Source organism: Rhinolophus sinicus, chromosome 17 (assembly GCF_057876585.1).
Source record: "Rhinolophus sinicus isolate RSI-liver-muscle chromosome 17, RSI-T2T, whole genome shotgun sequence".
In the NCBI taxonomy this organism is placed as follows: Eukaryota; Metazoa; Chordata; class Mammalia; order Chiroptera; family Rhinolophidae; genus Rhinolophus; species Rhinolophus sinicus.
In genome coordinates this window covers 47,918,597-47,931,908 of record NC_142517.1, presented here as the reverse complement: position 1 = coordinate 47,931,908, position 13,312 = coordinate 47,918,597, and the positions used below count along the sequence as shown (strand labels likewise).

The 13,312-nt window shown below is 37.0% G+C and overlaps 1 protein-coding gene across 8 annotated transcripts in view; it reads right to left on the bottom strand.

Moving 5' to 3' along the window:
- YEATS2 (YEATS domain containing 2) overlaps window positions 1-13,312 on the bottom strand; it is a 79,110-nt gene that overhangs the window by 44,618 nt on the left and 21,180 nt on the right. For all 8 annotated transcript variants that reach the window (XM_088793932.1, XM_074328635.2, XM_074328667.2 and 5 more), the window contains 3 exons: window positions 11,519-11,631; window positions 8,975-9,136; window positions 3,166-3,277 (listed from right to left, as the gene is read on the bottom strand). In XM_088793932.1, coding sequence (XP_088650058.1) covers window positions 3,166-3,277; window positions 8,975-9,136; window positions 11,519-11,631 — 387 coding nt within the window. The remainder of the gene's footprint in view (window positions 1-3,165; window positions 3,278-8,974; window positions 9,137-11,518; window positions 11,632-13,312) is intronic.

The following is a 13,312-nucleotide window of genomic DNA, read 5'->3' as shown; positions in this document are numbered from 1 at the left end:
GTTCATAATGAAAAATGCAATACAGGGTGGATTCAAGGTGGTTACATGGAAGAGATCTGGAATGGTAATACTTAAACCTTAACCAACAGTGTGATTGGTAAAAAGATATGGGCAACTTTAGGCCCCATCCATTTTCATATTCTCCAGAGCAGAGAAATAATAGTCTCTCTGTACACTGTTGGGACCACATTTTAAAGAGGGACATTGATAAAACAGAATTATTATCAAAATGGCAAGAGGAACTACCATATTTCCCTGAAAATAACTAGCCAGACCATCAGCTCTAATGTGTCTTTTGGAGCAAAATTTAATATAAAACCGGGTCTTATATTACATTATAATATATAATTACTTTATATATTACATTATATAAAACCCGGTCTTATAGGTCATATATTATATGAGACCTGGTCTTATATCAGATCTGGTATTATATTATATATTGTATTATATTATATCATACCCAGTATTGTATTATATAAATTATGTTATATTACATTATATTACACCCGGTCTTGTATTAAAATAAGACTGGGTCTTATATTAATTTTTGCTCCAAAAGATGCATTAGAGCTGATGGTCTGGCTAGATCTTATTTTGGGGGAAACATGGTAGAAAGCAGCACAAAAGAATAGCTTTCGCCTGGAGAAGAAACGATTTAAGGAGAAACGTGAAGACTATCATTAAACATTTTTAGGGTTCTTATAAAATAAAACAAAGTCCTGTTCTGTGCTATTCCAGAAATCGAACAAGGACAAGTGCGATCAAGGTTTAGGAAAAAAAAGCAGCAGCAGTTTTAGGTAAATTTATGAAAGAAACTTCCAAAAGCTTACTTATTATACTGAACGGATAAATGGAATGTTTGGGGAATTACTGTGCTCCATGGTAATGACTGAGGAGAGGTTAGCTGACTACCTGTCATGGATAGAAAATATGGGAATTTCATGAATTCCGGGAACTTTAAATTTTACATAATTCCAATTTAATGCAATTATTTTAGTATCAAATACGGATTGTTATGTACCACAGAATCTAGAATACGGGGAGATCAGTGTGGGCTTAAATAGTCAGGAAAAGTTAGCGGAACTTGACGAGTGAAAAGAATTCAAACAAGCACTTTGAGAAGAGCATGAAAGAAGACGCGAGAGAAGAAGGCCCACGGCATTTCTGAGACGCAAACAGACTCATCTTGCTGAAGTAGGATGTTCCTGCAGGGGATTAGTGTGAGGCAATTTAGGGGAAGCATGCTGAGTCAAAACGTGAAGAATCCTGAACAGTAGGCAGGGGAGTATGAACGTCAATAACAGGAATTCAATGAAGGTTTCTCAGGGAGAGCTACATAATGGTTCTCCTCGTTCAGGCAGACTATTCTAATTGGGATGGGCAGTGAACCCGGGGACAGGACAGAGATAAGGACAAAGAGGGAAGAATAAAAGATGGCTCTGAGAGTTAACATGGAAGTAACAGGGAAAATGATACTCTAGTACAAATCAAGATCACATGGTCACAATACAGGTGTTTAAGGTCTCAAGGCCAATCAATACATAACACATAGAAAAATTAAGTTTAAAACCTGACAACAAATTCTTTAAATACTGTCATTTTAAAACACTGTCTCAATCTTCCACCAGGAACTAAGTGATATGGACAATACAGTATGTATGAAAACTATGCAAATAATTCTCTTTATTTTAAGGATTAGGGCTGGGCCCAGTGCAATGGTATGTGTGGTGCTTAAAATAAAAGCAAAGCAAAACTAATTCAGACCTTCCTCTAAGTAAGTGGGACGGTATCCTGTCCCTCTGACCAAAGTGGGTGTATGTTCTTTATTTTGTTGAAGTTCTTCTCTTAGGTCACAAGGCAATTAATCTAGTCTTACAGTATTCTCTAGAAAATAACTTAAACATGAAGTTGAGCAGTGCTGTCAAACACCAGTGGAGGGCAAATTTCAGCATGCCTTAAGGTTGAACAGGTGCATTTACAGAGCAAAGGGAACAAAAATGGAATTCTGCAGATGTACTCAGATTCATTTAATTCAATTTTTGGAGTCATTAACATGAACTATGTGGTAAACCACAAAGTATGGGTGTTTTGGGAGAAGTTTAATATTAGGATTATATCTTATGCAGAGAAAACGTACACAAGACTACTACAGAGAGGGACTGGGAACATTTAAAAAACTGGTCTGATTCTCAACTATAAAAGTTAAGTGTGTTTATTATATAAAATTGGAAAAATATTTTAAAAACATACACACATAGAAAAAAAGGGTAGGGGAAAGAGTCCACAATGTTATTACTTCAATTATGTATTCCAACATTTTGGTCTATTTCTTTTGTGTTCTCTGCCCCTACCCTTTAAAAATCATGATTGACCTCATACTATACATATAGTTTTATTCTCTGTTTTTCACTTACCATATAATGGTAATATCCCCCCCATGTATCGAAAACACTTCATAAAATTCATAAAATATAATTTATAATGGCTGCATAACAAACCATGTGGATATACCAACAAAGGATTACTTACAATACAAATCAAAAGTATTACAACCTTGTATAGTACTTCTTATTTTTTAAAACATGTTCACTTCTACCTTTATCCTTAGGACATAAATATATTCTTTATCCTTATGAGATAAACAGACAAGGCTTATTACATTAACTCCTCACTTAACAATGTCGATAGATTCTGCAACTTTAAGCAAAATGTAGTAAATTTTGACTACATTTGACTATAATAGGCTAATTGATATAAACAAGAGTTAAGTTCCTAGGGCATGTCATCATTATACTGAAACGACATTGAAAGAAACAACTTATTACCGCATTTTGTAGAACAATAAACAGATTTAAAAAGATTAGCCCTAGGTAACACAATAACAGTGAGCTCTCGTCAGAGATTCAAGTCTTCTGATTATCTGACCAGCTCATCTTTTTAAAGAATATACATTCAACTCATTTTTAAAGAATATACACCCCAACCTTCAGAGGACAAAGAGGTGTGGTAGCAGTAAGCATAACACACTCAGAAAGATTTATCCTGCTTCTGGTATCCTTGGCAAGGTCTCTCAGAAGGCCTAACTTACTGCTTTAAGTACAGTAAGTAGGTGCAGGTGTAAAAGTAACTTCATTTCCAGGAAGCAATCTTTTGTTACAGTACCTTCAGATTATGTATGATATCTATCCGCTTGTTCTGGCTGTCCTTAAAGTGAACTTGAACTCTGACAGGAAACTCACCCCAACCTCTTCTGGTCAGGTGAAAAGGAGGCTCTCTAAGGAAAAGCAGACATTAACACATTAATCTACGTGTAATCATTCTAGGAAGTAAAAGTTTTCTCATAATGGATATGTCAAATTCACATCCTTCTGACAATCATTTATATTTCCTCATTTGAAGCTAAATCAATATGCTGAATTACACTAACATGCTAAATTATAAAAGAAAAATTCAATTTAAACCTACATTAAACTCTCAATTACTGAATAATCAGAGCTAAGACACACCATATAATCCAAAATCATTATTTTCAGATAGGGAATTTTCACAGACAGGTGATTTGATGGATGTCACAATATTAGTGTCAGAATCCTTGAATGCTACTTGACAGACATAGGTTGTGAGGTATACGTTCCCTACCCTAGACATCCATATATATTTCTCCACTCTGGCAAAAACAAAATGAATCATGAATGCTCAATTTGAAAGTGACAATTTTTTTACTGCGATTTTAAAAATTAAATTTATTGCAGTGACATTAATAACATTATGTAAGTTACAAACGTACAATCCTATAATACAGCATCTGTATACTGCATTGTGTACTCACCACCCAAAGGCTAGTGTCCTTCCATCACCATATATTTGACCCACTTTACCATCTTCATCCTCCCCGTACCTACCTCCTCTCTGGTAACCACCATACTGTTGTCTGTGTCTATGAGTTTGTTCATTTGTTGCTTTCTGATTTATATCACACACGAGTGAAATCATATGGTTCTTGGAAAATAACAATTTATTTGAAACTGTCTGCTAAGAGGACTTAAAAGATTGTATGTTGCCCAAATAGTGACTATAATTTTAGTGGATAGCGAGGAAAGTGTGTGAATGCTGACTGGTCTAGAGAATTTTCAGTCAAAGCGTAATTTGTGAAGGAAAAAAAGGAAAACTGACTAAAAATGACTGGCAAACTGTTAACAATTGGTGTTGGGTACATGAGGGTTCAATATACTCTATTTTTGTATATATTTGGAATTTTCCATAATAAAAACACTAAAAAATTTAATTGAGAGACCTTCATACACTCAAAAATAATGTAGTTTTAGCTAATTGGGGGGAAAAAGAATGCTTTAAAATGAAAATGTTCATTTTGAATCAATGGCTTAGAATTACTGTACAGAGAAGAGGATGCCAAGATTGCAGGGAGAAAGAAACGTTCAGTGGGATGTGCGTTTGGAAAATAAGGAGGGACATGAATTCAGTAACAGCAGAGTCCGAGAACACAACCTGATAGGAGTTGAACAACAGACCTGAATTATCAAGCAGAGCCAGAGGTTACCAGAAGAGCCCAAGACAGAAAAAAATCTCTAAATATGAGAGTACCCTGGAAATTAGAGAAAGCAACAGCTATGTTATAAAACAGAGGGTAAATAAAACAAAGAAAACTAGAGAGCCCTGGATGAAAGAAACCAGTTGAACACCATCTGAGTTAGTAACAGAAGTAGCCATGATGTTGGTATAAATTAAAAGATAGGCTTAGGGTCAAATGAGAAGATCGACTTATAGAGAAAAGTCCAGGATGGCGGAATAGGTAAGTGCTATTTGCTGCCTCCCATGATCACATGAAAATTACAACGAAATTATAGAACAATAAACTTCAAGAAGCATCTAAACACTAGCTGAACAGAACACATATAACTAACGATATAACGAAGAGGCCACACTGAAACTGGAAGGAGGGGTGGAGACGTGAAATGGACAGACCCCAAACCCACAGACATTGGTTGAGCACCAGGAGGGATGCCTTGGCGGCCGATGTCCCCCCTGAAAAGTGAGGGGTCCCAGCCCCACATTGGGCTCCCCAGCCCAGGGGTCTATGCTGGGAAGAAGAGTTCCCACATCTGGCAGTGAAAATCAGCAAGCATTCCATCAGTCTGTCCTGGTGAGATACAAGGAGGCTGGAAACCCAGATTTCTTCTTAAAGGGCCCGTGCACAGCCTCCCTCGTTTGCAAACACTCACCCTAGGCTCCAGCAGAAGGGTGGAAACTCCAGAAGCACCAGAGACATACAAGGAAAGACTGTGTGGCTTTGAGGCGAGGGCTAGAGGGATAGCTGTCATCAACCCTGTGTGGAGCCTGCCTCACGTGTAACCTGCAGGAGGACACCATCTTTCCTGTGTTGAACCCACCCCCACAGGGACAAATGGGAAAGCCCATGGGTCTGGTAAAATCCGTGAGTGCGAACCACCTTGGTGACTCCTTTGGACCCTGCCCCACTAGTGCAGCATCACCCAGGGCACTCTCACCTCCTGGGTATCCAGCCCCGCCCCACAAGCTATGAGAGGCTTGCACAGTAGCAGTCAGCACTAGCTTGTGCTGCAGCCTTTCTTGAGCGGCTCTCGGGGAATCTGCAGGCCTGAGGTGAATGATGGCTGACTGAGGTGTGTTCAGGGTAGTCTGTGAAGAGGCCACAGGCTCTGCACTGACACAAGAACTGAATCTGCATTAACACTGTGAAAGCCACTGGCCATATCACGTTGACTCCTGGGACTCCACCCCACCCACTCTGGTGGCATCACCAGGGGCACTGTCAAAACTGGGTCAACTAGCCTGGCGCATGCACCCAAGGAGGCTCTTTCAGCAGCTGAGCCTTATGGGCAACTAGAAAGTGGCAACAGGCCAAGGGGGTCCCTGGGCCTTTTGCTAAGCTGCACCAGGCCCGATACTGGTGGCAGCTGGCCTCAGTTCACAGCAAGATCACTCCTACACACCTCTAGGTCCAACACAGGCAGCAACCAATTGCATACAGCTTTGTAGCTCCTACCAGGCTGGTTACAGGCAAGGCTAAAACTGGACTGCACAGGAGCCCCCAACATGCACCAGAAACGACACACCCACAGACCAGCCTCAGATCACACCAGAGCACTACCCAATTAGCCCACAAGCACCATACCCAAAGGGTGGTCTCAACAGGCACAAAAGCCCACTTGAGCGAATTCCCCTCTGAGGGGTCAGCCCCCACACAACAGCTCGTATGCTGTGGGCATAGCCAATCCTCACAGCATGTCAGCCTGAGAGTCAGTCCCACACACTGAAGCATCAAAAGCAATTAAGGCTCAACTAAACAAACAGCAGAATACACATAACACAAGGGATGCTCCTGGAACACATGCACATGTGATCAGGGAGCCTGTGTCACTAGACCACACAGGACTATATAAAGCCACCTGACAAAGACTGAGAGACATAGATCTACCTAATACATAGAAGCAAAGACAGAGAGACAGCCAAAATGAGGAAACAAAGAAATATGCCCCAAACAAAAAAACAGGAGAAAATTCCAGACAAAAGAACTAAATGAAATGGAGGCAATCAACCTACCAGAGACAGAATTTATAACACTGGCTATAAGAACACTTAAGGAACTTAGTGACAACTTCAACAAAGAGATAGTAAGCATAAAGGACATAGAAACCATTAAAAAAAGAACCAATCAGAAATAAAGAATACAATAACTGAAATGAAGAATACACCAGAAGGAGTCAACAGCACATTAGATGAAACAGAAGATAGAATTAGCGATTTAGAAGACAAGGTAGAAGAAAACACCCAATTGAAACATCAACAAAAAATAATTAAAAAAACAACTATGGAAGACAGTTTAAGGGCCCTCTGAGATAACAACAAACGTTAACAACATTTGCATCAGAGGAATAGCAGAAGGAAAAGAGAGGGAGCAAGGGACTGAGAATCTATTTGAAGAAAAATGACTGAAAACTTCCCTAACCTGGTGAAGCAAATAGATGTACAAGGCTAGGAAGTGCAGAGTCCCAAACAAGATGAAGCCAAACAGGCCCACACCAAGACACAATATAATTAAAACGGGAAAGGCTAAAGACAAAGAGAATCCTCAAAGCAGCAAGAGTAAGACAACTGGTTACTTACAAGGGAGCTCCAATAAGACTATCAACTGACTTCTCAGTAGAAACTTTGCAGGCCAGAAGGGAGTGGCTGGAACTATTCCAAGATGAAAAACAAGGGCATACAACCAAGATTACTTTACCTAGCAAGGCTATCATTTAAAATAGAAGGAGAGAGAAAGAGCTTCCCAGACAAGAAAAGCTAAAGGAATTCATCACCACTAAACCAGTATTACAAGAAATGTTAAAGGGACTTCTTTAAGAAGGAGAACAACAAACAAAAGAAGATAAACAAAAGGAATAATAAAATGGCACTACCTACATATCTATCAACAATTACTTTATTATTTATTGATTTATTTTTAAGGAGGGCACAGCTCACAGTGTCTGATGCGAGAGGATCCAACCAGCGACCTTGGTGTTATTAGCACCACACTCTAACCAACTGAGCGAACCTGGCCACCCCTATCAACAATTACTTTAAATGTAAATGGATTAAATGCTCCAATCAAAAGACATAGCGTAGCTGAATGGATAAGAAAACAAGACCCATACATATGCTGCCTACAAGAGACTCACTTCAGATTGAGAGACACACACAGAAAGGAAGTAAAGGGATGGAAAAAGACATTTCACATAAATGGAAATTTTTTAAAAAAGAAAAAAAAACGCTGGTTCTCCTGCAGGTTACATGTGAGGCAGTCTATTCAATAAATGGTGCGGGGTAAACTGGACAGACACATGTTAAAAACAAAACCGACCACCTTCTTACTCCACATACAAGAATAAACTCAAAAGGAAATCAGTGTTTTACAAATTCCAATTCTTGGGGTGAGAAATGAGAAATAAAACAGGCATTAGCTTGTTAAATATTAAGGTTCTAATGTAGTAAGTTTTAATTCCGATTTTTGGTAAATCAGATATTTATCATCAATAAAAAATATGACTAACACTTCTTGCTGTCTTTCTTACGGACTTTTATGTGCATATAGACAATTCATACAAAACCCTGATCTCTCGATTTCCTTGAATAACAAGGGTATGGTGGGGCCCTATAGCTCAGGGGTTAGAGCACTGGTCTTGTAATAACTAGGGTATGGTTGTGATTATACCATGAACTCTAAGATGATTAAGGAGAGAAGGAAATTACGTAAGAGCGGTGATGGGTAATGAAAATTAGTGTAGGCAAGAAACGGAAGTCGCAGTGAGGTCAAAGAATAGCTGAGGACATAGGAGACTCCGCTGATAATAAACCACAACCATTTCTGCAGTACATTCATACAGTGAATGTATACATGGTATGTAACATAATATAAAGATATAAAGACCACACCTAAATGAAACAAATTTCTGGATAGTATATATATTATCATCCTATCTTTGTGAGATAATAATACAACAACAAACAGCAACTGTACTAGGCTAATATATAGGATAAATATCATTAAGGGTTACTTCTGAAAGAATGAGATCATGAGGAAATTTCAACATTAAATATTCTGTAAAATCCTATGTTTAATTCTGTTATAGTCTGATATTCATAAAAACAGTAACCTTTTTATATTTATCTATATAAATAAGTTCAGCTATTTTCAGGAGAACAGAATCAGCTCCTAATATGGTAACAATCTGACCAGAGGGGACAGTGCCTGTTCAGTGAGAAAGTAACCTGCAAAAGGGAACCAGAGCTAAAACTAATTGTGACTAAAAGCCAAAGCTGAGTAAATTACTAATAATACAAGAATTTCATGGGAGTGTTTTCAAGTTAAATCACTTTTCTTCCATTTCAATAAATCTGTACTTTTTAGGTTAAGTAACTCAAGTATGCTTACCTAACTTCCACAAGGTCATTTGGTTTATAGCTGGGATGAAGGAAGAACCAAACTTTCTTGACAAAATGATTAATGCTGGGTTCTCTACGAGAACCTCGAACGTACACCATCCATTTGTGAGTTGATTGGTCATTTTCTTCTCTCTTATCAGGAGGTATATACCTAGAGGAGAAGGAAAAAAAGGAACCTGAATTATTTTTTTTCTTCAAAAGCCTTACAAAACAATTAATTCCTACTTAAAACAGGATTAAAAAATCAATTACAAAAAGAAAACTAGAAAATTCACCAATATGTGGATATTAAACAATGTGCTACTGAATCACCAATGGGTCAGAGAAGAAATCAAAAGAGAAATTAAAAAAATATGTATCTTGAGACAACTGAAAATGGAACTATAACACCTCAAAACTTAAGGGATGCAGTAAAAGTGGTTCTAAAAAGGAAATTTATAGCAATAAACGTCCCTACATTACAAAAAATGATCTCAAACAACCTAACTTTACACCTCGAAAAACTAGAAAAGCAAACTAAGCCCTAAAGTAGTAGAGGAAGGAAATAACAAAAATCAGAGTGAAAATAAATTAAACAAAGACTAAACTGACAATAAAAAGATCAAATAAACTAAGAGCTGTTTTTTTGAAAAGATAAACAAAATAGAAAAACCTTTAGCTATACTTACCAAGAAAAAAAGAGGACTCAAATAAATACAATATAAATGAAAGAGATGTTGCAATTGATGCTACACAAATATAATGATCATAAGAGACTATGAATAATTAAATGCCAACAAATTGGACAACCTAGAAGAAATGGATAAATTCCTAGAAACATATACCAAGACTGAATCATGAAGAAATAGAAAATACGAACAGAACAATTACTAGAAAGGAGATTGAATCAGTAATCAAACACTACCCAATAAAGAAAATGCCAGGACCAGATGGCTTGAAGGGTGAATTCTCCCAAACATTTAAGGAAGAATTGATACCAATACTTCTCAAACTCTTCCAAAAAATAGATGAGGAGGGAACACTTACAAACTCATTTTACAAAGTGAGCCTTACCCTCTTACTAAAGCCAAACAAGGATACTACAGGAAAAGACAATTATAGGACAAGACCTTTGATAAATATAGCATGTATCCCTGAAAATAAGACCTACCCCTAAAATAAGTCCCAGTTAAGATCTCAGCCAGACGGACGCATTTAGTATATTAGGACGATGTTCCAGAAGAAGACGACATGACTGTACTTGAAGAAATGTAGATTGTTGTACATGACATCCCCAGTATTTTAGTCCTAGCTGGTCTTTAAAGAAAAAACCCAAACCTACAAATTGGACATAATTGTTTGAAAATGTCAATGACTGTTTCTCCCCAATCTTCTTGTGGTCTGGTGGGTCTATCTGGATTTCTAGTTTCGGCCTTTTCTGGGCTGACCTGTCCTGTAATACAGTTAAGACCCCAACGCTAATACTTCGCACAGAATATTTAGCCCCTTAGCTGAAACATGCTAACTCTAAAATAATCTATAAAACAGAAATATTATTGCCTTAATGATATTTTATGTTTCCACTTAAATACTATTACATAGACCATTAAGAATCTTTGTTTTTAGTATCCTGAGATTTTTAATGTACTTGTTTGTTATTAGTGGACCATTAATTGAGGCTTGAAAGATTCCTGCCCCCCCAATCTGATTCTCCCCTCCCAGATAATTATAATACCAAATCCTTTATTTTTAATAATCGAATCTAACTACAATTTTCATAAATATATTAATTTATTCATCAATCAAATATTTACTGAACACCAACTACTGGAAGGTACAAAACAAATTAGATATACTTCCTATCCAAAAGAGATTCCAGTCTCGTTTGGGAAAAATATATGAATATAGGAAATGACTAGTTGATAAAAATGAGAAGAACTGAGGAAATACACCTAATAAGGGCAGAAAAGGGCAAATAAGACTTTTTGAGGAAATAACATTCTTAACTATTTGAAGATTTGTGATGTTTCCATCCATTCTTAGATACGTGGCAAAAATGATGATGCTCCCACAAGCCAACATAAGATCATACTGGTAAAGAGATAGCCCTTTAGCTTGGAAGAATTCTGTCTTCAAGGCCTGCTCTGCAACCTTTCGTTACAAATTAAAAACATTTCAATTTGGGCAAGCAAACAGACATTTTTAGGAATTTGCTAAGGCCCCTAAGATTAACACTAGGTCAGAAGAAGTCAAAAGTTCCGCCAAATTTATCCATACTTACATGTTTGATGAAATACACCATTTGTGTAAAAACTCCTATTTTTTAACAGGCACAATTTTGACCACGCAGAATGTTTTTACTCTGTCAAACATTAACAGACACACTAAGGCAGTCTCAAGTCTCTGGACCTTAGTTTACTTTTAAAACAACTAAGAGTTTGGAAAAAAGAATCCCTGAGACCTCTACGGTAATACTATGACAATAAGAGTATGCCCGAGCTCTATTTAACATAAATGGATGACTAAAAATGAGACAATTCAAGTGGATACTCACTTGGACACATTGCCCACTACTATTGTTTTCTTTACAAAAAGTCGTGACGTCTCATCTCCTGTAAGATCAGCATTCCGCTGGTCTGTTTTATGGGAGCCAATACTAGAAGTGTCCTGAAAGAAATCATAATCAATTTTCATTTTTAATTTGGACAATTTTCAATAGGCAGAAACCGTAAAATCATACAAGGTTCATGAATGAAATGACTCAGAATTTTTTTTTTTAATTACAAAATTCTCTGGCTTTGTGACACCTTAGAGCAAAAAAGAACTATTTTACTATAATCTTTGCATTAGTTTAGATCAGGGGTGTCCAAACTGTGGCCTGCGGGCCAACTGCGGCCCACAATCCATTTTTTATTGGCCCGCAGCAAATTCCAAAAATATATTTAGTTTACTTAAATAAACCAGGTGAGGCAATACGTACTTCACCTCGTGAGTGGCCCGGCTGTGTGTGTATTTTACCGCACATGGCCCTTGGTGAAAAATGTTGAAAAAAGTTTGGACACCCTGGTTTAGATACACTGCAATTCCATGTGTATGTGTGTGTGTTTAATAGGCATACATGTCTGCTTCGTATATGTAAATAGGATGTGGAAGGATACACAAGAAACTGTTACAGTGGTTACTCAATGGAATTTACTTTCTTTTCAACCTTCTACATACTATCAAAAAATTTTCAGTGAGAATTAATATAAACACAATGGTTAATTTAAAGTTTGACTATGGAAATACTGCCAGGGTTTAAATCCTGGCCTTTCCATTTATTAGATGTGTAATCCTGGGTAACTACTTAACTCCTCTGTCTTAATTTCCTCATCTGTAAAGTAAGGATGATAATAGTATCTATCTCACATGACGGTTTTGTACAGTTCTTAGGAAAGGGCCTAGAACATAGTACAAAATATTTGTTACATAAAAAACATGAGCATACATATTAAATAAAAGACGGTAAATTTCTAAAGCTTATGACCATATGATCTAAATTCTTTTTAATTAGAAAAAGAAAAACATGCAGTATTTGCCCAGAAATAATACTGAAAAGAGACAAGTAAATCCAAATGTTAAGAGTTCTGATTTTTGAGTGGTGGCATTGTGAATGACTTTTCTATTCTTTTTTACTTTTCTGTAGTTTAAAATTTTTAGCAATGAACACATATGAATTTAGAATCAGAAAAATTTTTAATTTCATTTTATCAAAAATAAATCAAATCCCTGATGTCTGAGTATGTGGAAAGCAAACTAGAAATTTCCTCTATCACAGAACACCTGTATGGGAAAAACCATTGGTCTCCTCTCTATAGCCAAACATTATACCAAGCAGTTCAGAGCAGCTTGAGATGGCAACTCCACAAATCGGCAGGATCAAAGAGCAATAAATGATCTTTCAATTCTATTTACTACTTGTCAAATTTCCTCCAGTTATCAAAGTATCTTAGAATATAGTTTTACAGAGGACAATGCTGCAGAGACAGTGCTCTTGAGAGAATAAACATGACAGAGTGTAAAGATCTTGGACAAGGTCACAGCATTGCCAGCTCCTCAAGGTTTCTTTCATATCTACGTGAATGGCATCTAGCAGTCATGCCATGCACAGGAGCCCTGAATTCTAGAATCAGAAAGACATAGGTTTAATTCTCAATTCTGATAATTTGGACAAATATAACTTTAACCTCACTGAGACTCATTTTCCCCACTTCTAAAAGGAATATAATTATTTCCCAGGGTTCCTACGAAGGTTCAATGAGGTAACATGTGTATAATCTAATAAATACTGGTTCCCTTCTCCTTTGGT